This window comes from Fukomys damarensis, unplaced genomic scaffold (assembly GCF_012274545.1).
Source record: "Fukomys damarensis isolate Sample0158 unplaced genomic scaffold, DMR_v1.0_HiC HiC_scaffold_2, whole genome shotgun sequence".
Classification (NCBI taxonomy): domain Eukaryota; kingdom Metazoa; phylum Chordata; class Mammalia; order Rodentia; family Bathyergidae; genus Fukomys; species Fukomys damarensis.
Window position 1 is genome coordinate 7,197,577 of NW_022900914.1, and position 23,213 is coordinate 7,220,789.

At 40.8% G+C, this 23,213-nt stretch overlaps 1 protein-coding gene across 2 annotated transcripts in view; it reads right to left on the minus strand.

Moving 5' to 3' along the window:
- Window positions 1–7,611: 7,611 nt before the first annotated feature.
- Asxl2 (ASXL transcriptional regulator 2) overlaps window positions 7,612–23,213 on the minus strand; it is an 82,754-nt gene continuing 67,152 nt past the window's right edge. For both annotated transcript variants that reach the window (XM_033763155.1, XM_010604841.2), the window contains 5 exons: window positions 22,772–22,935; window positions 19,448–19,544; window positions 16,891–16,996; window positions 14,297–15,011; window positions 7,612–11,350 (listed from right to left, as the gene is read on the minus strand). In XM_033763155.1, the coding sequence (XP_033619046.1) occupies window positions 8,918–11,350; window positions 14,297–15,011; window positions 16,891–16,996; window positions 19,448–19,544; window positions 22,772–22,935 (3,515 nt within the window). In that variant the 3' untranslated portion in view covers window positions 7,612–8,917. The remainder of the gene's footprint in view (window positions 11,351–14,296; window positions 15,012–16,890; window positions 16,997–19,447; window positions 19,545–22,771; window positions 22,936–23,213) is intronic.

The window sequence follows — 23,213 nt, forward strand, 5'->3', positions numbered from 1 at the left end:
AAGACAGGATCTCACTATGTGGTTGAGACCTGGAACTCACTATGTAGCCCAGGCTGGTCTCGAACTCACAGTGATCCTCCTGCCTCAGCCTCCCGAGTGCTGGGATTACAGGTGTGCGCCACCATGCCCCATGTTCAGGCTGGTCTTGGGGTTGCTATGTAGTTCAGGCTGGCCTTGAAATGCAACAGCCCTCCCTTCATCTCTCAAATACTAGGGTTACAGGTGTTCACCACCACGCCCAGATCCTCTTTAGCTTTGAAGATGCACATTTGGTTGCTCGTGAGTTCCTGAGCCCTGTTTGAGTGTGTACAAAAGAGATGAACACAGCCATGACCCACAGACAGTTGTGCAACCAGGCACAGGGGCGGGGGCAACAGACGGGCAAGCCATGCACAGGTGTCTGCTTCCTTTCGAAAAGAAAAGGTACAACTGCTAGAGTAAAACTGTATGCCTTTATTCAACACGAGTCATTGAAATACAGTTTGTCCGTGTGCAGAAACATCGTACATTCAACTCTGAAGAAGGTAGTTTCTATATGACCCATAAAAGGAAAAGTGTAAGCATAAGAACAAAGATGTTAGAGAGAAGCTAGGGTAGTTTGTCTGTCAAAGCGCTAAGGCCCTATGCGCACAAAGACTAATGTGAAAGAGACCGACTTAAAGCCAGGTCTTCCCTTCTGGTTTTTCTTGGTGCTGGTGAAAGGTGTGTTACAGAGAGACGCAGAATTAAGAGTAGTTTTGGAAAAAATAGATCAATGCACTTATGGATAGAAGTTTTTCATTTCTAGAGTTTCATTTGTCACGTACTCTGCAACTTTCATGGATTCGAGAAACTGAATTCTTTGCTCTTTAATCAGTATTTATTATCAGAGAATAAACTATCATGTCCTTCCAAGCCTAGAATCTATTTCCTCACCTAACAGAGTAGACAAATACGAACCCCTGAAGAATTTTAATTTACAGTGTGTGCAAAGTGACTCGGTAGGAGTTTGGCTGGTGTCACTAATGAAGTTGCCAAATGGGTGTTGCCTGAAAACCTAAGGTGAAAAAGAATCGCTGACTTAGGACTAAAGCCCATCTTCACGCGCAAGCTCTAGATATCTGAAAACATGAAATCCTTGGCTTTCTTAAAAAAGAACTTATCCAAAACATGTGACATTTTATCCACCCTACTTTCCATAGGAAGTACATAAGGCTGTGTGTAAAATAAGCTCTAAAAGTATTTTCAGATATGTTTGTACACTTTTAAATGCACTGCTTTCTTATTAGGCTAATTTGAATGTTAAAGAAGATCTCTAATTAAATTTAATGAAGGGTGGACTCAAGTTGGTCTAATACAGTGTGCATGGAGCCTACATCCATCTCAAGATACAGGTGTGTGATCTGAACTCCTGACGGTGGCAAAAGCTGCTGTAGTTCAACACAAATCCATCCCTTAGCCCACGAAGCATCCCAAATTCCACGTTATACTCATGGCAATTCACCGTATTAGGGAAACTCAAAAACCTCTTAAAAACTTTAAAAAAATAAGTTACTTCATTCAAAATGTTCCTACATCTACACCTCAGGTTTACCTTTCTTCAAGACACCCTCCAGTTAAGATGAAAATCAAGACCTCCCTCACTCCTGCCAGCTTCTTCTGAAGAATGAAGAGAAATGAATTTGAAGCTACTGGTCAGGAGAACCCACTCTGTTTCAGGCTTTCTCTGTCCTACTTGCTAGTAAGAACTTTTCTTTAGGTTAAGGCTGAAAGCTACGTGGAAGTGCACAGTATTAACCCCATGGCCGACCGAGTAGGTAAGAAATCTGACCTCTGACGGTCACCAGGCGGTAGGAAGACGGAGGACGCCCACCCTCACGGTTTCTGGGCACAGTTGGGACCACGCTACCCCGGAGGCTGCATCTAACATCTCTGACTGAGAGGTGGATATAGATATGTTGGCATACAGAAGCTGAGTTGCTAATTCAATGATCTGGGTTAGAGACAACGGATAAGGAAAATTCGACACTAGGCACTGACAAAATACAAATATTTATCCTCTTAAAATTTTTCTACCCCAAAAGTCCGAGAAAGAATTAGGATCTGCATCATGAAAATGAGAAGGTATAGGGCAGTGATGGCGAACCTTTGAGAGATCTCAATGATACAATCAAGCTGCTGCGGCACGCGGGCCATGGGGCTCACCACCACCGGCGCAGGCTAACACTGAAGCCCTTTCAAATTCAAGTTCTATCACTTACAAGAGAAAAAATAAGGTCAATGCTACCATGGAAGAAGATAAAACCAAGACACCAACTTTACCCATTATGTAGAAAACAGGATGCAACTCAAAATGAAGGGACTCAGCTCCTTCCCACCTAGATGATGAAAAATCATGCTCTAAAAAAACTCGAGCTTCTTCTGGGTTTGCACAGTGACAGGAAAGCTATCACATTCCCCAACTTCGACTTGAAAGGTTAAGTTAATGCTGACTCGAATTAGTCTTGTGGGACTGCCTTTGGCATGCCTCTCTAGATGAGATTTCTTAAAAACCTCTGCCAATTCTATTCCCACATTCTCAAAACAGGCAAGTTTTATTACCACGAGCCCTCCCTACCCATGCCTATTTTTCATCTAGAGGCAATGGTTTTTCTTCATGTTTTAACACTGCTTTGTCCAGCATCTCAAATACTTCTATTTTGTAACTCACTTGTGCTTCTTGTGTCTTGGGAAACACAGAATGCGGATTACTCCTATAGCTGTGAATGACAAACGAGCTGTATGACTGCTACTGTAGGAAGAACTTGTTACAAGTTGCACTACTGCTTTTGCTTACTCTTGCAAAATTGCACTTATTGCTCAGCACAGTAGATGGCCAGTATTTCAATTAGTAACACAATTTGCCCATGAAAAATTAGAAACATGCAAAATCTGATTTAAGGACTGAATGAGGTCAAGAGCACTGACCAGTTTCTAAGGCTCTGTGAAGTAGGTAGAAGATCCGAGTTGCAACTGTCCTGTGTTTTGATACATTACACTTTCTCACTCCACTACGGACCGACCCCACGTCTGGGCTCCCACGCCATCACTGAATAGGAACCCACTTCCCACCAGGTAGGCTGCCAACCTAAATGATAAACAGCAACTAGAAATGGAGACTCAGTCTTTGTAAATGGTCAAAATGGACTAATGTACACGCATTTAAATAGCTCACCTTCATCACTTCTATTGGACTTAAAGGATGCAGATGTTCCCTGAGACTTAAGGAGTTTCCTTCAGAAACAGCGCATTTTTGGCTAAGACTTAGTATGCTGCTCTCTTGGATGGCTGAACTCCATCTCCAATGTCTTGTTAACCTGGATGTTTGAAATTTCTATTTTGAAACGTAATTATTTAGCTCACTCTTAACCACAACTAGATATATGACCCTGTTGGGCACTGCAGTTTCTGATGCCTTAGAGTCCAATAGAATATTACCACCCTCATCTCCTATTCCACACTGATTTTCACCCAGCACTTGCTTTTTAGAAAATCCTTTTTAAAAGCACTGCTGTGTATCCTTAATTTTCAGAATATGCTTTTTCTGTGAAACTAGGAGCAGAGCAATTTTGGGGAGAACTACTGAACTACAATAAACCAGTTTCATCAGTCTTTAAGATACATCTTTGAGCTGGGTGTGGTGGCCCACACCTATACTCCCAGTACTTAGGATCCTGAATGAGGCAGGAGAATCTCGAGTTCGAGGCCGGCCTGGGCTACATAGCAGGTTCAAGGCCAGCCTGAAACTAAAGTGAAACCTTGTCTCAAAAAACAAAAAACCCAAACCAAACAAAAACACACAAAAACCCCCCAAAATAAAAACAAATTCTTGAGCTGGGGATAGTAGTGCATGCCCAAAATTCCAGGACTTGGGAGGCTGAGGCAAGAGAATAGCAAATTTAAGGCCAGCCTGAACTACACAGTGAGACCTCGTTTCACATTCTCGAAAAACTGACTATACCAATTTTCCTTCCAGGCCACCAATGCAATCTCATTATCTGTTTAGAGGATATATGCCGTGATTTCCAAGGACCCTCCCTCTCTGGATAGCACTTTGCTGCCCCATCACATCCTAGAACCCTGTATTTCTTTTACAACCACAAAATGGGTTCTACTCAATTAGCAGTCTAGGAATGGGCCACAGGTGGTCAACCTCCTCCAACACTAGGCTCGGTCATTTCCCTAACTGCCCTTCTTGACACAGGAGTTCAAAGTCCAAGCACCAAATGCTGAAACAATCTGGCGAAGGCAGGGTATTTCTCTTCACACAGCTGTCTTAGCTCTTCAATCTCCCCAAAAGTCAAGCAGGACATGACTAGAACCATGGCTATGAAATTCATTTCTCACATGAGAAGTGTGCATTTTCTGTATCGAGGTTATTCCTTCACATATGCCGGAGCCGGAGAGTGGTGGCAATGAATGTGTCTCCTAATAAATCATTAGTCACCATGGAGGAAAAAGAAAAAAAGACAAAACCTACTTCCCCGCTGAACTATTTCATTATTGTTTTAGAAGCAAACAATGGGTATATTTAAGAGACTTGTGTTTTCTTCACTTTTCCAGTAACACTTTCCGTGTTTTCTCCACTTCTGTGAACAGATTTAAGGGACAAACATGGAGACAGAAGAGTATTTTTACTTAAGTTCCGAAAGAAATGCACTGCCCTTATTTATCACGTTCTTCACGTTAGTACTTTCCATAAAGTCTGTGGTAGCTTCCCGTAACAGTATAAGGCAACAACTGAGGGCCTTACCCCACCACTCAGGTGTATGTCAGACCTCAAGATTCATCAAAAACTCCAAGGTTTTAATGTCACTTTTAATTATCTTTTACTCAATAATAAAATGAAAAATAAGATATGAATACAATCTATATACATATATTTATTGCAAATACTTAAAATTCTTATGTAAAATGATTTTTCTATATTTGTGTAAAAATATGTCTTATTAAATGGTGTTGACACCAACTTCTCTGTACATACCCTCAATTCCAATGTTAACAATTCCTTGAAAAAGGCAAGACACACAAAAGTTTAGCGTTTACCAAACCAGTCTGTACAAACCTTATAGCCAGAAGGAAAAAATAGCTTGTGGTAAATAAGTCAATTTCCATTTAAAATAAAAAATAAACCCCAAACCTATCCCCCTTATTGCATTTTGGAAATAATCTGAGTATCTTTAGAGCAACTTCCTTTGAAATAATGTGTACCTTATCAGTGCGGTCTTACATTAAACATACCATATGTGAGAAATTCAGTCTTCCACTGTCACTTTTTACATAGATATTAAAATATATATTACTTAAAATATATTACTGGAAAGCTATATTTAAAATTGATCTTTAATAGTTGTATCAAATGTAAAGCATTAAAAAAAAATAAAGTAACCAAGACTCTAAGAAGCTATTGCTTCAACTTTACGAAATGTCTCACCTACTGCTTTCTTTCAGTAGGTATGCAGGTACTGAAACATGTAGGAGGACCCTGCCTACCATCATGTTTCTCAGTCTCTTTGGACTACTCTATAAAATGAGCTGAAAATTATCCTAGGCCAAGGTGTTTACATAACACACTGTTGTAATGCAATGGACAGAATTCCTTCTCGTTATGATGTCAATGTGATGTTGGAGAAAACGACCATGGCACTGCTCATGGACAGTGAGTTTTAGAAGTAAATAGCAGTATAATGACCAGAGACATCCAATTATGGCTAATCACTTAACCAGAGTTCTTGAAGGACCTCTAAGGCCGAAGAAGGCAGTAAGCAGCAGTTAGTATGGTAACAGGGTTTTACTACATACGACACTGCACCTCGTGGAAGGCCATGAGGTCCTCCTGTGGCCATGTACTGAAATCTGAGATAGATAAGCTCCAGAACACCTACATCTGTGTCTTCCCAGCCAATGTAAGCATACTTTTTCCCACCCTAAGAAAAGTTTCCCATTGGCCAGATCTTTGAAATGTTTTACCCACCACCCCAGATAGTGTATTTTGAACCTAGGGGCCAAGGAACTGAAGCAGGGAAAGCAAATCCAGGTTATTTGGCTTTATTTTCTGCTTAACAGAAAATTTTAATTTAAAAATCTTAATATTTGGGGATTACTAGATTACCAATCAGACTGAGATGAGGCATCACGAATGCTCCTGCTGGGCTGAGGACGCCTGAGGGGCAGGGAGGGCACACTGGAAGCTCATCCTTCACACCCACCTGTGTCACTGCAAGGTGCCACTTGATGCTCTCAGGTGAGCTTAGCATTTTAAGTGAATTGAGAGGTATAACAACTAAGATAGAAATTGCTGTGAAGGTACTGAAGTACCACACTTTAATAATTTAAAGGGGCTGTACTGTCATTTTTTTTCCTGTTCAGTTTATGAAATGAATGGTTTTCAATTTGAAATCATTGTTTTTAAACAAAGTGGATCAATATTTTACTACCACTAAGTCTCTTCTCTCACCTGGTAAAACTTGATGCAGTGTATCCAGCTGTTTCTGAAGTATAACTAAATGAGAGTATTTTGCTGGGAATCTCATGAACAGCAAAGCTTGGGACCCAGCTGCAAGGCTGGATCAAGAGGAAGTACCATGTGGTTTCCTCTCTAGATGGAACTGAAAATCTGTGATGCTCTCCTAGCCCAGTTATACTCTATCCATCCTCAGGCAGATAAAGGAATTCATTGGGGAAAGCTTTCTGGCAGTTATGAAGCAGAAAAATCATTTCCATCGATCCAAACTGGCAACCGACATGTAGAACGAGGTCAATTCTGAAGCATTCAACCTCTCTGGGCAACAGGCCAGCTCTCAGCACCGTCACAGCAGTGGAGGAAGAGGCTGGGCACACAGAAGTTTTTTTTGTTTTTGAGACAGGGTCTTGCTGTGTAGTTCAGGTTGGCCTCAAACTTGTAGCAATCCTCCTGCCTCAGCCTCCTGAGTGCTGGGATTACCCAGGGGATTCAAGTTTGGGAGCAGGGCAACCCGAGTTTCTGTTTCCTACTGGTCCTTCACTGAAGAACTTATCCCTTTTGTCCCTGGATGCTTGAAACCTTTTAAATCTCTCAGCTATGTATGCGGTGGGAAAAAAAAAAGGGAAGATTGAGGGACATCATGTTGCCTTGGCTGAAATCAGAACAGTAACCATTTGAATGTGCCTTGAGCCCACAACAAATGAGCCAGAGAAGAAAAATGAGAAACCTTCTTAGGGAGTTTGGAGCAGACACTGCAGGGGTGAGGTGGGCAGGGGTGGGCAGCAGAAGGGAGCCTAATACATTATTGCCTTTCTCCTGGTCTGGAATTAATAAACAGGTTTAACTTGTCCTGAATTTTGTAAAAGTCACATCTAGAATACTAAGTATAAACATAACTGCACCAGGTTGAATTAATATTACTTTACACATCTCAAATTAGAAGAACTGAAATAAATAAGCAAATGTGCAAACTGACAATCTTCTTAAAACCAAATTTTGGTAAACTATAGGGTTAAAAAAAAATAGTTCTTTGGGGCCAGGGATTTAGCTCAGTGGTTCTGCTACCTGCCTCACAAGCTCAAGGTCCCAAGTTCAATGTTCAAGTCCTAAAAAGTAAAAAGCATTTAAAAAATTTTTAATCACTAGTGCAGGAGTTTAAAAAAGTAAAAAAGAATTAAAAACCCACAAAATTTTGGAACTAACATTCCTTCCTTGTCAGACAATCCCTTAGCCATTCATTGTAGTCCTTTTATCTCAGGCATCCCTAGTGCAGAGAGCAGTAATTCTGTAACAGTGGACATTTCCAAAAACAGTGACTGTGTGTGCGCACACGTGTGTAAGATCTGGTAAGATGCCTGGGAGGTGGAAACCAGGTGAACAGAAGGAGCCACCATGCTGCGCAGGAGATTTTTCTGCCTGTCCCAACAGATGACTGTGAAACACTAGGAAACAGGTTGGGAGAGAAGAGGTAAAAATACTACACACCCTGTTTCTATCACTAAACGGTCTTTGAAAGTTCTTCACACTCAGCTTAAGTTTCTGCAATTTTGTTCCCCTGTCCAATGACACACAATTGAATTCATCCCATCACTGACCCTTGCCTGCTCGCTGCACACTTGCATTTCAAACCTGGTTGTGTGCTGTCACCCATGAAAGTGTAAGGTGTTGCTGCTGCGGTTACTGGCACCAAGCACAAAACAGTCACAAAGTGGGGCCCTGAGAGGAACTCCCTTCACAGACCACATTCGTGGTTTCAGACCAGAGGGTGGGATTAGGGACCAGCGGGGCTCTCCATGATGACAGTGCTGGTTTATGGAAGCCAAACACCAAGTCAGGACTTTCTGGGTCAGAAACAAACACTGCCTGTGACATTCATACTTTGTGAAAAACTTCCACTCAAGAAGGTTCCATTGAAGGTAAAGAGACTGAGCAAACCTTGAATCCAATCTTGCAAAGGCCAAATAATCCATGAATAAACTACATCCAGACCCTGAAGACATAATTAGCATGAATGGCTGCTTCTTTACAGACCATTCCTTCCTTTTCCTAAGCTTCAAGAAAGGTCAAAAGGGAGACAGCTTCCTTTCATCACGCATGGCATCCAGCTTTTCTCAGTGTCACATGAAGTGGAACATACATATGAATTTAAAGAATACATCATTACCTAAACACTGAAAAAACAACATTAAACATGTGACATATTTACATGATTTCTTAAGTGCAAACTTGTCACAAATTTACAAAGTCTTGCTTGACTCAAATTTACTATACAAGGTGCTCTTCCTCTAAAATGTAAAAGACCTGTACTCTGTATTCCTGATTAACATTTATCTCTTAAGACAACCAAAACCTTGTTTCTGTGATTCCAAAAGAATGCAGAAACACATCTTGTCAATCTACTGCCCTTCCCCCTCCTTTTACAGGGTGTATCTTTCATTACCGAACGACAAGGCAGGAGACGCACAGTTTGGAGGGCCCAATGCAATCATCGTGGCAGAAAGCTCCACAACCTTTGCACATGATCATGGCTTTCAACCGGCAATAACATTTTGAAGGCGTGTCCTCTATGCTGTTCTCCTCAGGAAAGGTCTGAACAGGAATCGTCTGGCCGTGGCTGCTGGGATTCATAGCTTGGCTAGCAGGGATGGTAGTGACAGTCACTGAAAAGGACATGACATCACCTACATTGCTAGACACCTGGCTCCCTGGTACAGCAGAGTTATAGTCTGCTTCTGACGAGGTGGAGACATTGATCATGCCTCTGTAGCTTGGCCCTATCTGTGTGGGGCTTCCATACAACTTTGGGGTTTGCAGGGGTGGAAGGAGTAGAGGCTGATGGGTGGGACTGTCCGCAGGCAGAGAAAAACCAGTGGAATTGAACAGCTCAGGACTGCTGCGCATTGCCTTCCCCCTAACGGCCTGCACCATCTGTTTCTGTGCTGCCTGAAGAAAATCTCTGGCTAAGGTCTTTTCATCAAATGTTTGGCCTCTGGGAAAGAGGTAATTCTCCTTGCTGAGAGTGGTGTGCTCGTTCACTGGTGTCTCGGCCTTCATAGTTTTGCTAGTTAAACAATCATTGCTCGATGGGGTTTCCCTACCGCGGGGTCCTGAAACTGTATCATGCTTGCCGGAACTCTGGGCGGCCCTGGGCTCTTCCTTCACCAACACAGTCTCCTGCTCATCAGAAGTACTCTCTTCATCAGTTTCATCTTCTCTGCCACTACTACTATCTCCTGTTGGGTTTTTACAATCTGCATATCCCATTCTCAAGTCTTCAGCGGGGCTAGTTAGACAGAAGCGGTCTTCAGGGTTTACAGAGTGGCTCCTCCTACAGCTGTCTGAACCACGGCCATAGGTGGAAATATTCAGTAAATAATGACCTGCCATTGCAGGTCTGGATGTCCTTCTGCCAGCAAAACCCAGCATGAACCTCTGGCTTGTGGAGATGTCCTCTAACTGGAAACCTGAGTGAGCAAAGTTGAATTGGGAGGGAGGCACAAACGAGAGAACATTCTGCCTCCGAACCCTCTGGATGAGAGTCTGAAGGATCTGATCTTGGGTTGCTTTACTTAGTCCTTCTTGGTATTGGTGTGTGTCGATGCTAGAGTCCCTCAGATCCTTAGCTGAAAAAAGCTGCAGGGGCCTCTGAGCCTGGGGGAGCTGTTTACTTTGCAAGGTTTTCCCTAGCTGCTGGATGATCATCGGATGGGACTGTCTATCACTACCTTCCTCTCTGGTGCTATTTTCTGTTCTAGTGGTACCTGTGAGCGCTCCTACCCCCCTTTCCTCTTTTGTAGGCAGTGGAACAGTTTTCATTTCAACTTTGGTGAGAGGCTTAGGCAGAATTTGCTCCATGGGAACATCTTTGCCCTGGAGAAGCTGAGTAACTAAAGGATTATTAGCAGGGATACTAGAGCTTGATCTTGAAATGGGTCCATTCATATTTGCAGATGTTCCTGGGGTTTTAAGGCTAGAAGATGCTGAGGGTAGAGCTGATCCAGTAGATGCTACAGTTACAATGGCCTGGGGTACAGGAAGCTTTTCTAAAGTAGCTGTTGTCAATAAAGACGTCAAAGGGGAGGGAGTCATATCCACTGGAGCATTAGCAGTTGTTTTTGTTGAGGCTGAAGGGTTTGGTGTATTCTTACTAGAACATGCTTTGGGTTCAACTGTGCCATCAGCTACGAAGCAAACAGGGGAGGCTCCTGAGATCAGAGTGGGCCCTTTTGGAGAAGGAGCTCTCGCCTGTCCACAAGCACTGAACCTCTGCGGGTGGCTAGGTGAGGTCACTGCGGCTGCTGCTCTGGTGGGGTCCAGGCTTTCATGACCTAGTTTCTCTACATGGGCTGGTGATGCAGAGTTTGTGCATGCTCCACTGACGGCAGGTGCTGGAGGCATTGAGGGGGTTTGCTGTAGTTGTGCTCCAGAGACACTATGAGGCTGAGTCTGGCCTGGGGTCTTGGTCTCGGGTTGGGGTTGAGTGTCTGGACCGCAGGGTAAAAGCTCTCTCGAACCTCCCCTGCTTCCAGTTCCTGCCAGTTCCAGTGTAGGGCCCTCTCCAGTTGCACTGACTCTGTCTGAGCCTGGACTCCTTCCTCCAGTGGTTTTCCTCTCACCACCCTCTCCTGGACCTTGTCCACCCCCAGGGCCTGGGCCGGGAATGGTCCCTCCAACTGAGGCAGCTGCTGCGGCTGCGGCTGCGGCAGCGGCTGCAGCTCTCTGTGCTTTGACCAGCTGCGCTTTTGCTTTGATGTCTGCAAGAGTTCTGGCTCCTGTTCTGTTAGGACTAGTGATGGGGACTGGAAAACGAGCCCTGGGAGAGACCTGCGAAGCAGGAAACGGCATAGGGGAGATTCTGGAGACCGGGATCTGAAAGAAGTAGGGTAGGGAAAAAACAACAGAGGTTAGTATTCATTTATAAGACAATTTCATTACCACTTACATTTTAAAGAAGATGAATCAAATGGCACTTGTGACAAGCATGGGGCGGGGGGAAGACTGAGCGACAATTTGGGTCTAAGGTCCTTCCCATTATCCCCAACACAAGGGATTATACACATAATGTTTACCCTGGCTGGTATTACATTAATCTGTGCACCCTTTTAAAAATGTCAGGCATGATGGCGCACACCTGTAAGCTTAGCACTTGGGAGGCTGAGGCAGGAGGATCACTGCAAGTTCGAGACCAGCTTGGGCTACATAGTGAGTTCAAGGCCAGTATGAACTACATAGTGAGACCCTGTCTCAAAAAAGAAAGTATGCCTTGGGTTCTATACCAAAACATAAAAATTAGAACTCAGAAAAAATATATTCCTAAAAATCTGTTTTTGATAAATTGATGCATTATCAGGTTTAAAATCACTGATTTCCCTAACATAAAAACTCTGGCTCCTACCCTAAACAGTACTTTAAGTCACCATAGTTAATTTCAATGCATCAAGATGTAGGTACCTAGTTGCTAGTTGAGTTTAAAGGAGCAAACAATTGTTAGAGACGTTCTAGAGTATTTAATTTTTTAAAAATTAAGCTATTAAGCTCTAAGAAAATACATGTCATCCTTCTGGAAATCCTTTCATTAATCGTGAGGCCACCAATATTTTTTTGTTCATTTCTCAAAAGGCTGGGAGTCCTGAAAAATTGATTCTCTGTAACTCACAAGTTCAAGCTGTGGGATTATAATAGTTGTCACAAAGCGCACGTGTAATCATGAAATATACTGAATATCTTGGCCTGAGCTGACTTTACACCCCACAGCACATCTACTGGGCATGCTTCGTTTCAGAAGCTGAATACAGTTATGAGAGAAGCAAATGCTGCCCCCTGTTAATATCACCTAGAAGAGACTATGGGGAAAATAGATAAAGCTACAAAACTAAACACAACGAAGTTACCTAGAGTAATTTTACATAAAGACAAACAGTGGAACCTAAGAACAATCTTGAGTGTGGCACCATACCTAGTACAATAAACGGTATCAATCATAATGGCTGAAAATTATTAGCAACATGTTGCTATAAAAAAAAGACAAGCATTAAAAGAGGCTAAAATTTTTCATACTCAATAGGTTTCATTTATTTGAACAGACTACCTCATGTGTGCATAATTTGTGTATAAACTTTAAACACATACAATGTAATAAGTTATAACATTTGTACTAAAATTCAAATTTGTTATCTATTTAAATTTTGGTTAAAAGATTTTGCTCTGTTATAAATTATATTCAAGTGGCCTGCCTTGCAAGTGCAAAGACCCGAGTTCAATCCCCGGTACCAATCAATCAATCAATCAATCAATATTATTCAGCTTTGATATGAAGGTAGGATTTGAGATAGAGTCTAAATAAAGAGTAAAGCAATTTTTTTCAGGGGGATGAAGAGGGAGGTAAAAGTAAAAATAGTGAAATTTATAAATATAAAAACAAATATAAAATTGTATTAACTTGGCGAGAATAGATTTTAATTTTTAATATAGAATTTCTGTGGAATAGCAGAAAAAAATACAGAATAAACTGTAACCCAGCTTCTTTACAGAAGACAAAATAGAAAGCAACCTAGCATTGCTTAAGGTAAAGCTTCAGCTGTAACTCAGCTTTGATCGACATTCAATAAAGAAAAATTTCTAGTATTTTTTTTTAAGAAAAGCAAAAATGACTATCATAAAAACCAGGCCATCTGGGGAAGCATAACAAAATATATGTTCACAGTAAAAGAACAAAAAGCTTTAAAAAGAAAAGAAGTGCGCGTGTGTGGGGAGAATTCCTCAGTGCTCAAGAGCACTCATCTAAATCTTAAAAAGGGGGTGGAGGGTGCCTAGGATATAGCCCGAGTTCAATTTCGAGTATTGGAAAATAACATTTGCTTTTTTTGTATAGTAAAGCTAGAGAGGTAACACATTTTCAATAAAAATTTAATCAAATTTAAAAAATGAGGACCATCAGACTACTGGTAATAAGCAGCACTTTGTACGATTTCAGTGAGGCAGGGCACTGAACACACCAAGTGTAAGTAAAGGGACATTTCCTGATAGGATTAACTTTGGTGGATAAAAGGGAAAGGAAAGTATTTGATAGTTTATTTCTATTTATATCCTAAAGTGAATGAGTAATGAATGCCCCATGCCTGTGTTCTTGGTAGGCAAATAAGTACTGTTATTAATAAATAGTATTGTTAAATGATTAAACTACAAATTGATATTAAGCATAAGCACAGTGTTAATAAAAGGTCAAGATCAGGAATAAAACTGTACTTGGGTTTCAAGGGCTCCCCACTGATCAAGACTGTTGGAGACACTGTCTCAGGGCATTTGGGATGCAGCAAAGGATGGCTCAGTGGAAGTTAAAGCCACACGCTCCATTTTATTAATGTTCTTCAGTGACCCGTGTGACAGAGAACAGCCACAAATGCTTCGTTTTATGTGAAGGAGCTAATGGTAGTTCTATAACCACACATCAAATTAGGTAAGCACCAAGGCACAGTCAAATAGAAGAGTTCTTAGAAAAGATAAAATCTTTTGATCACATCAATGGCTGCCATGTACTTACTGATACTCATTTTGACATGTACGAGAATCATTTCCCTATCTTCTGATTCAAGAGTAACTAGCATCGGGGAGTGAGAGTGGCTGACATTAGGCACTTGGGTTCCTTACTCAAACTGCAATAAAGATCTGTAGGAATGCAGTTCTAATTTTATTTATGCTACATCACAGCTAGATGCATGCCAACATTAATACTAAAATTACTCAAAATTTGAGAGATGCGGCCAAAACGTAAGTGCTCAGGACACCTCTCCTTTTCAGTTAGCCGTGCTCTCTTACCTTGAGAGGTGGTACTTTTCGCACCTGGACCCGGTCCCCTCTGTTAAGAAAGGGCTGTGGCGAGACCTGAAATGGCTGCTGGAGCTGGCGATCCTCGGTGACACGCGGCCTTTTCTCCCAGCTTGCAGGGGCGTCTTCTGGAGCGAGGGAAGATTTTCTCTTGAGGCTCTCTGGGCTCTGCTCAGCAAGAGCTGCCGGAGGTTCTTTCACACCAGTTTCCTGTGGACCTGCTTCTATTATGGGCTTCACTATTGCTTTTTCCACCCCAGGACTCTTGGGTTTGCTTGGGGATATAACTAAAACTTCCTGGCTTTGACTTTGGCTAAAAGTGGAGGCTGTGGCAAGATGATTCTCTTTCTCAGACTCCTGCTCAGCACAAGCAACTGGTTTCTGCTCCATGAGATCTTCAGCCTTTGGGCACTTGCTGGACAGAATGCTTAGCTCGTTTGCACTGCTAGCTGAGGCAAGGTGGGGCTCTGTGGGTTGGAAGTTCGGCTGTGCCTTTTCTTGGCTTTCAAGCTTTTCTTTTCTGACCAGTGACGGTATCTGTACTGCTTCTTCTTTACATTCTGACTGGGGAACCACTGGGACTATTCTGACAGGAGAGGCCTCTGAAGGAAGCACAGATTTTGGTTGCTCAGCTGGGGTTTTCTTTACTTTGGGATCACTGGGGGAAGATGTCAATTTCTTTGAATCTTCAAGGCTCAACCCAGAACTAAAAAGTGGAAGAAGAAAATATTCTGGTTGAAAACATTATGAGAAAATGGAATGTGAAAATTTCTAGAAACACTTCTAACAGATGTTTTTTATTTTAAAATTTTACTGTTACTAATACAGAATGTTCTGCAGCCAGAGTAATTAGATTCCAACCCCGGTTCTGATACTAGCTGCCCATGTGATGTTAAGTGACGAGCCTTCTGCACCTCAGTTTCTTCAATTGATGTTAAGCTTTTCCTTATGAGGCTCCTACACAGCACACAATGACAGCTCACTGACTGTGGTTACTGGTGTTAGTTCTGCATATTGTAATGCGTACGCATTACAGACTACCTACAAATACCTGAACAAAGGTCAAGACCGGCCTGGGATCTGGGTTTGAATTGTGATCAATTCTGCTTTGCAGTAGTTGTAGAAAGGATGGCACAGCAAATCTAAGACTATAGGAGACTAGCTGTCAATATTTGGAAGAGGATGAGAACTGTAACTGAGTTTTTTTTTGGGGGGGGTGTGTGGAGGGAGCTTTTGAATCCCACTTCTGTCCAGTTCTAACATTCTGACATCATACACTGCTGAGCTATCTTAGGTGTTTAGGTCAGCTGGCATTTTTATAGTGTGGCTTCATTCACTAAGATTTAAGAGTCACTAGTAATTCTTAATGTTTTATACTATTATATTACAAAGATCAATGAAACCCTCTCTGTTGACTTCAGAGAATCAGTATTGTACCTCTGAGATGGAGCAACTAAAGACAAAACTGGGCAGTATAAGAAACAGTTCTATAAATGCTGGCAAAAGAAGCAGTTGAAAACAAAAACTCCTCTAATTATCTACCCACCCAATACAAAAAAAAAAGGCCCACAGAATTACCTCTACTTGTAATAGTGATTCAATTATTTCTGTAGCTCAGTGCTTGCACCAATAATGGAGACAAAGTAGCACTTGAAACTTTTTTATTAGTATTTTTGGAATGGGTCTTGTGATGTATTCCAGGCTGGCCTTGAGCTCACTATGCAGCCCAGGCTGGCCTCAAATTTGCAGTGATCCTCCTGCCTCAGCTTCCTGAGCACTGGGATTACAGGTGTGCACCCCCCCAAGAAACTCTTAGTATCAATAGAAATCTATCCTAAGTGAGTGTGAAAGGGATCTATAAACACCCACTTAGAAATAAAAAACAGACATCTTCAGTTCAAGCTGTGGTTATGGAATCTCCTTAAGGGCTGCCAGCAGTACACAGAAAGAAGGAAGAGAGCCTAACAATGGGGAATTTTGGTGCTACTTCCTATTTTAAACAAAACAGCTCCATTATTTATCATTTATTTAAATGTCGCCATTAAGATTTCATTTGGACATTCTGCTAGGGAAAAAACTGATTATATCCTCTTGAAAAGAGGCTTTTGTGTCTTGATTCAGCAATGTACACCTCCTAGAGTACCTTTTCAAGGGACAGCTGTTTACATATAGGAGTAATATTCCACATAATGGCATTACTAGGACTCCTGAGTGGTTTTGAATCAGTTACATTTTAGGATAAATACTACAAAAATGCATACAACCTTAGTATTCTTCCATCTTACAAAGGGAGTGGAAGAAAAGCCAATCTATTTCAAGGAAGGGAATTTTAAGTCAAGAATTTTCTTTAAAATCTTTAAAAAAGAATCTATCCAGCTATGGTGTTACTGATATTAAGGGTCAAAGATTATGAGTAATGCTATTCTGTGTACGTACGATTCTTAAAAAGGAAAATTCTTGGTAAAGAACTAGTGAAATAAAAATTAAAGGCAAGTGGGCACTAGAATTTCTGTTAAGATAAAGCACCATATGACATACGGTGACATATTTTAATATCTGGTTTATAAAACCTGTATTAATATTACCTTTGACCATAGTAGCTTTCAAAGAATTGTTCTTTCCATGGCTCCACTTTTTTCTCCTTCTCAATCTCTTGTCGAATTCTCACCTGCATCTCAGGTGTAAACTCACCTGCAATGATAGTAAATACATGTTACTTGTAACTATACATAAATCATGAAAGACTCATGCAGGAATCAGAATACACCATGTAAAAATAACAGAAACTCCTGGAGCCGTCATTATAAAGGAACACCTACATGACACTGTGAGAATTAAGTCAGTCAGCCCAGCTCTCTGCAGTTTTCAGTACCAGCCAAAGTTTACTGTGTCTCTTCTCTGGGGTTCCCACGCAGCACCCTCCTCCTGTTCCAAGCATCATATTCCATGCATACACTTTTATTTCTAACCTGGATTTCTAACTTATCTTCCACTGGGGGGAAAACAGGTTTTAGAAGTAAATAATGCCAATGGGAAAAGTTAGGTTTTTTCAAGGAAAATTTTATTTTAGATCTTTTACCTCTAACTACATAATGAAAAGCCATGGCCTACTAAAGGTATTTGAGACACCAATAAAAAGGAAGTTATTTTTGAGTTCTTAGTTTTCTAATTTTTCTGGAAATTGTATCAATCTAGTGTCCTAGCAACAAGACACTCTACAGGCCAAAAACCCAGCTGCTCTGAATATGCCATTTATTTGCATACACTACCAATCACCTCAATCTTTCTCACTGCATCAGCAGAGAACAGGAAATGTACTTGGTGGGCAATCTTTTAACTTGTGGCTTAGGTAGGCTGCTCCCCATTACACTCTAATACCCAGGAGGGCAAGGGAATAAGAGGAAAAAATGGCAGAATTTGAAGTTTAAGACTTCCTAGGGGCAAGAAGAAGGAAAGGAAAAGCATTACACGACTGTAGATACCACAGTCATCGGCAAGGCAATATGAAAAGATGAATTTGGCTGTCAAAATCCAACCCAGAATTTCTGTTTTTGATTCTACTGTACACCATAGAATGAGGAATAAAATGTACTAAACTCTGTAGACATTTATAGCATTCAAAGCTTTGTTGCTCATAAAATATGATCACATGACTATAATAATCAACTTGCTCACATGTTTAAAAAAAAGGCAACATTTAAAGGTATCATTTTAATAGCACCAACTAGTATGTTTTAAAAGTATTTAGGGTTGGGGATTTAGCTCAGTGGTACGATGCCTGGTACCGAGTCTGATCCACGATATCAAAAATAAATAAATAAACAAATAAATGTATTTATATAATGTCAACTCTTTCAAGAAAAATGGGTCTCTGCCTAAGGCAACCTGCAAAAAGAAAGACTAAAGGAAACACAGGCAAGAGAACAATCCAGCACAGAATTTGCTCTGTAAGTTGGTAAGATGGCTAGGGATGCAGGTTAGTAGGAGAGGACCTGGGTTCCACCATTCCAAAAGAGGCCAGGAAAAGTTAATAATAAAGATGAACACACACACACACACCCCTTCGCTGATCATTTTAATTCTAGTTGTCAAGATGCAGTAAAAAGTGAGAAATGGATAGCATTTCTAATGCTCTTAGAAATCTATTTTATGCTCCTCACACTTGTAACAAAACCTGCACACTGATGCTCAGGTACTATGCTAGAGCAATTGAATTCACGGACAATTGTGCCTGGATATCGATATTTTTAAACCCTTGCCAAGTATTTCCACATAGCTGGGGTTGAGAGCTGCTAATGCTGACAGATACTGCTGCAGGGCTCAGACAAACAGTAACTTTTTATACTCTATTGTTTATTCTCAGTAAGCCTAATGAACTAGACTAACAGCAGAGCACACGTGGCACCAGTGACAGTAAGTAACTCTCAATCACTGCCCCTGCCCCACGAGACAGGGTCTCACTATGTAGGTGAGGCTGACCTGGAACTGACTATGTAGTCCAGGCTGGTCTCCAACATACATACAGCGATCCTCCTGCCTCAGCCTCCAGAGTGCTGGGATTCCAGGCGTGCACCACCATGCCCGGCTCAATCACTGTCCCTTTTTATTAAAATGTTTTGACTGCTGTTTAACTGTACACTTAAGTGAACTTTTATAGCACATGAAACATATCTCAATGGTACTTTTTAAAACAAAGTTCTCACTGATTCCTTTCACTGTTGGTGCCCCTGGGGCTGTGAGTAACAACGAGGTTGTCACACTGCTTGCCCAACTGTGATGTACCACACCATAAAATACTTCTTCAATTTTCTTGTTCAGAGGTTATTAGCTTTTCAATTCCTAGAGATAAAAGAGTTACTCAAGCAAGATATTTAGAAATAGGGCCTAAAAATCTATTTTTAGTTTCTTAGGCAACTACATTAAAGAAACACTGCTGTACTCTATCAGGAGCCTACCTAGTTATACAGGCTCCAGAAAAAGAGCTCCACAAAAAGTCCTACATGTTTTACAGATGACAGCTAGTTCTACCTCTTGGCAACTTTACCCCCCAAAGTTGCTCAAATATCTGATAAGGTAAAGAGCCCTTATTGTGGTTCTAAGTTCACACAGATCCTAAGAGATCATATGAGATAGAACACTTACCTTCTGAAAGTCTTTCCTTCCACCCTTGGGCTGCTGAAGTGAAGAACTCATTGTTAAGGGCTGAGCCATTCAACTTCATCAAACCATCTGGACCAATCTGGGTCAAAGAATAAACCAGGAAAAATTTCAAAGAACTGTGGCACTCAAAACTTGCTCATTCATGGCACTAAGAAGCTGGTATCAGCTAAGCACAGTAGCATGAACCTGTAAGCTCTACACTCTGGAGGCTGAGCCAGAATTGGTAGTTTGAATACAGCCTCAGAAATTTAGTGAGACCCTGACTCAAAAAATAAAAAAGGGCTAGCGCTGGGGATTTAGCTTGGTGGTGCTGCTGTCTTCCTTGTAAGCACAAGGTCCCAAGTTTGGTGAAGGCTCTGGGTTCAATCACCACTACTGGCAAAAAGAAACTGGTATCATTGTAGTCTCAATGTAGTCTAGTAAAACAATGATTTCAGAATCATTATTTCCTAACACCTACAGTATTCTAAGTAATCAATAGTTCCTCCTCCTCTAAAAATCATGAAAACAAGATGAAAGCAGTTTTCCTACCTTATGTTAAAAGGCTAGTTATATTCTCCAGTTTACAGTAAGAGATTTACAAAGAATAAGAAAGCCACACAAATCATGACAGCTGACTATAAATCTAGCTAGAGCATAACAATGGATTTCACAAACACATTTCTTACCTTGTCTACTGTAAATTTTTGCTGTAGTGTAATAGTAGTCGGCTGTGTATCTCAGTACCTTTCCCTGAGAGATATAGGAGAACTCTTTATATGTACCCACTTGGTATTACAAATGGCAAGATGTATGCACATGTGCAAAAATCTCAAACTGGGATTTTTCACCCACACAATGCTCCAGCTAACAGGTTTTGTGTATGTTTACCTGAGCATCACAGAGGGTATAATACACCCACACCACTCTAAGATCTGTTTTAAAAAGTTTTCTTTTGATTTTTCTGGTACAATGGTACATGAAAATCCAGATTTGCAAGTTGTAGAGGAGGTCAAAAGTGAATCATGTATGATGAATGATGGATCCACTATGTAAATTACATGTTTTCATTACAGAAGAGTTGTATGGGTAGATGATGACGACTTTGACGTTGGCCATGTGAGCCAAAGTTTCTATGACAGTGAAATGGAGGACACAGGTAATGCAGACCTCCTTGATTTAGATGACAAAGAAAACAGCAATGTGAGTGCATATTTAACTAATTGCAATGTTGCAAAATGGTCACACAACCAAAAGGACTGATCCAGTGCTAGAGCTGGGTCCAGAAATACAGCGAGGATCTTGGCAGGGGTGAAGCCTATTGGACAGAAAGCCAGCACTGCCATTCAACGCTGGAAATTGTAATAGATGAAATGCTACAAGATGTTGTGAAATACAGAAATATCAGTAAAATGTTACTGAAATACCGGTAAAATGTTCCATATGCATCAATAGCTATATTAAAAAATGTTTTTAATTATGTTAACTTATTAGCTGAACTGAAAGCATTCATGTCTGCTGTACTTGCTGGGATTTCTGATGACAAATTCAGGAATGTAAGACTTATGGAAAAGTGATGTCAAAATGTGGCATAAAAATTTATGCCATTGTAGATGTGAAGACACATTATGCTGTCAATCTAGAAATTTATCCTGGAACTTGGTCATGAGGTCCTTTTCATATAGTAACAAACTGAATTATGTTGTGAACAGACTTGTTGCTCCCATCTCCCTAACTAATTGGAATGTGACATTCAACAATTGGTTTGCCAGTTTCCAATGAGTGCTACATTTGCTAACAGAGCACAAGTTGATCAGCGAGGAATTGTATGCAGAAACAAAGTAGAAATTACAAATGCAAGGCTGCCATTTCAAAACAGAATATTAATGGTGTAATTTTTGGGTTTCATAAAGATTTCCATTGGCCTCATATATGGCAAAGAAAAACAACCTGTTAAATGCTGATGTCAACATTGCACCATGACAGAAATACTGATAGGGAAACCTTAACAAAACAGAAGTCTGAGATGGAAACTTTCTACAACAAAACCAAAGGTGGAGTAGAGGCTGTTGATGAATTATGCAGCATTTATGATATCACTCAAAACACAGAGTGTTGGCCAATGGTTGTGTTTTAGTTGATCCTAAATGTGTGGCATAAATAGTCTGATAGTTTACAAAGAAAATAACAAGTGTAAAATACTATGGAGAAATACTTTTAGAGGAATGGGATTGGAACTCATGAGAGATCATTTACAGCAGAGGAAAAACATGTTTCTGCCTAGCAAACTGCACAGAAAAATTGTGGAGCACACTGGTAAACTGACTGTGAACAGGCAGGCACAGCATCACAAAGACTACTATGACAACAGGAAAACCAAAGAGATGTCAACAGAAAAACAAAACAATATGTACTGTCAGTGTAAGTGACACTAACCATTGAATTTCATTCAGTTTCTGTCCAATTTGGTTTGCAACTGGAATTATGGAAAGAACCGAGTTCATGAACAAGGTACAACTGTATTGAGTTTTAAGTTCTTTTCTATGACAGCAATGTTTCTTTTAGAAGATTTTCACAACGTAATAAAAATGACAAACATGTCTAACTCAACCATTGTTACTCCATGTTCTTTGTACTTCCAGATGTATCTATTTATCTGAATCCATGTTTTGGGCTCATTTTTCTTTGCAGGGCTCAGGATAAAAACCAGGGCCTGTTAGGAAAATACTGAACCACTGAGCTACACCCCAGCCTCTATTTTTGTTTTCTTTTTGGTACTGGGGATCAAACTCGGGTCCTAGCACTTGAGAGGCAGGCAGCGGAACCGCTGAGCTAAATCCCTGGCTCCCATTTTTTAAAAAAAAAAAACAGTCTCACTGTGTGTGCAGGTGAGCCTCAAACTCATGATCTTCCTGCTTCAGCCACCAGAGCAGCTGAAATTACAGGTGTGCACCAACAAGCCTTGCTTGCCTCATTCTTGAGATTTCCTACTCCACTGTGCCGTTGGCCCACATCCTGCTGATACCGGACCAAGGCAACTCTTCCTCCTGAACTGGAGTCTGTAGATGTTGGTATCATACCAGGAAAGCTAGTCAAACTGAGTCTGTATTTGTAATATTCTGTTAAGAGAGTTTTTCTTTGATTAAATAAGCCTTACAAAGCCCAGCTATTAGGATACTTAAAAAAGTACTTATTTCTTACTAGAACATTAGTATCACTTCTTTACAGATATACATAAAAAGATACTTTTTCAAATCTTAAGGAGTTCTAAATATGATGAAGCAAAGAAGCCCCATAAGGGTTAAAATTTGCTTATGCTTAACAAACCTGTCGATCCACCTCTGGAAGCAGTAAAAGCAGTCGCTGCTGGCAATCCCCAGGGAGGACTGAAAAGGTGTGTTTATTTATCAGTGCTCTCAGATTTGTATTAACCAGAATGGAGTCTGGGGTCTCAACATCAATGTCAGCACATTTAGTCCTTTTCATTTGCCCTAAAAAAGAAAGAAAAGAATAATTTATACCTCCATCACAGTCACGTTTCTACATAAACTATAGCTGTGTAGAGCAAAAACCCAGAGATGAAAAATGTTTTCTAAGGCTAGCAAAGAAAGTTTTGTAAATTAATAGAAGATTAAAAAACAAAAAACATATTAACTTCTGTTAAAAAGAAAGAAAAAGGGCTGGGGGTTTAGCTCAGTGGCACTGCGCTTGCCTTGGAAGCAAAAGGTCCTAAGTTTGATCCCCAGTACAAAAAAAAAAAAAAAAAAAA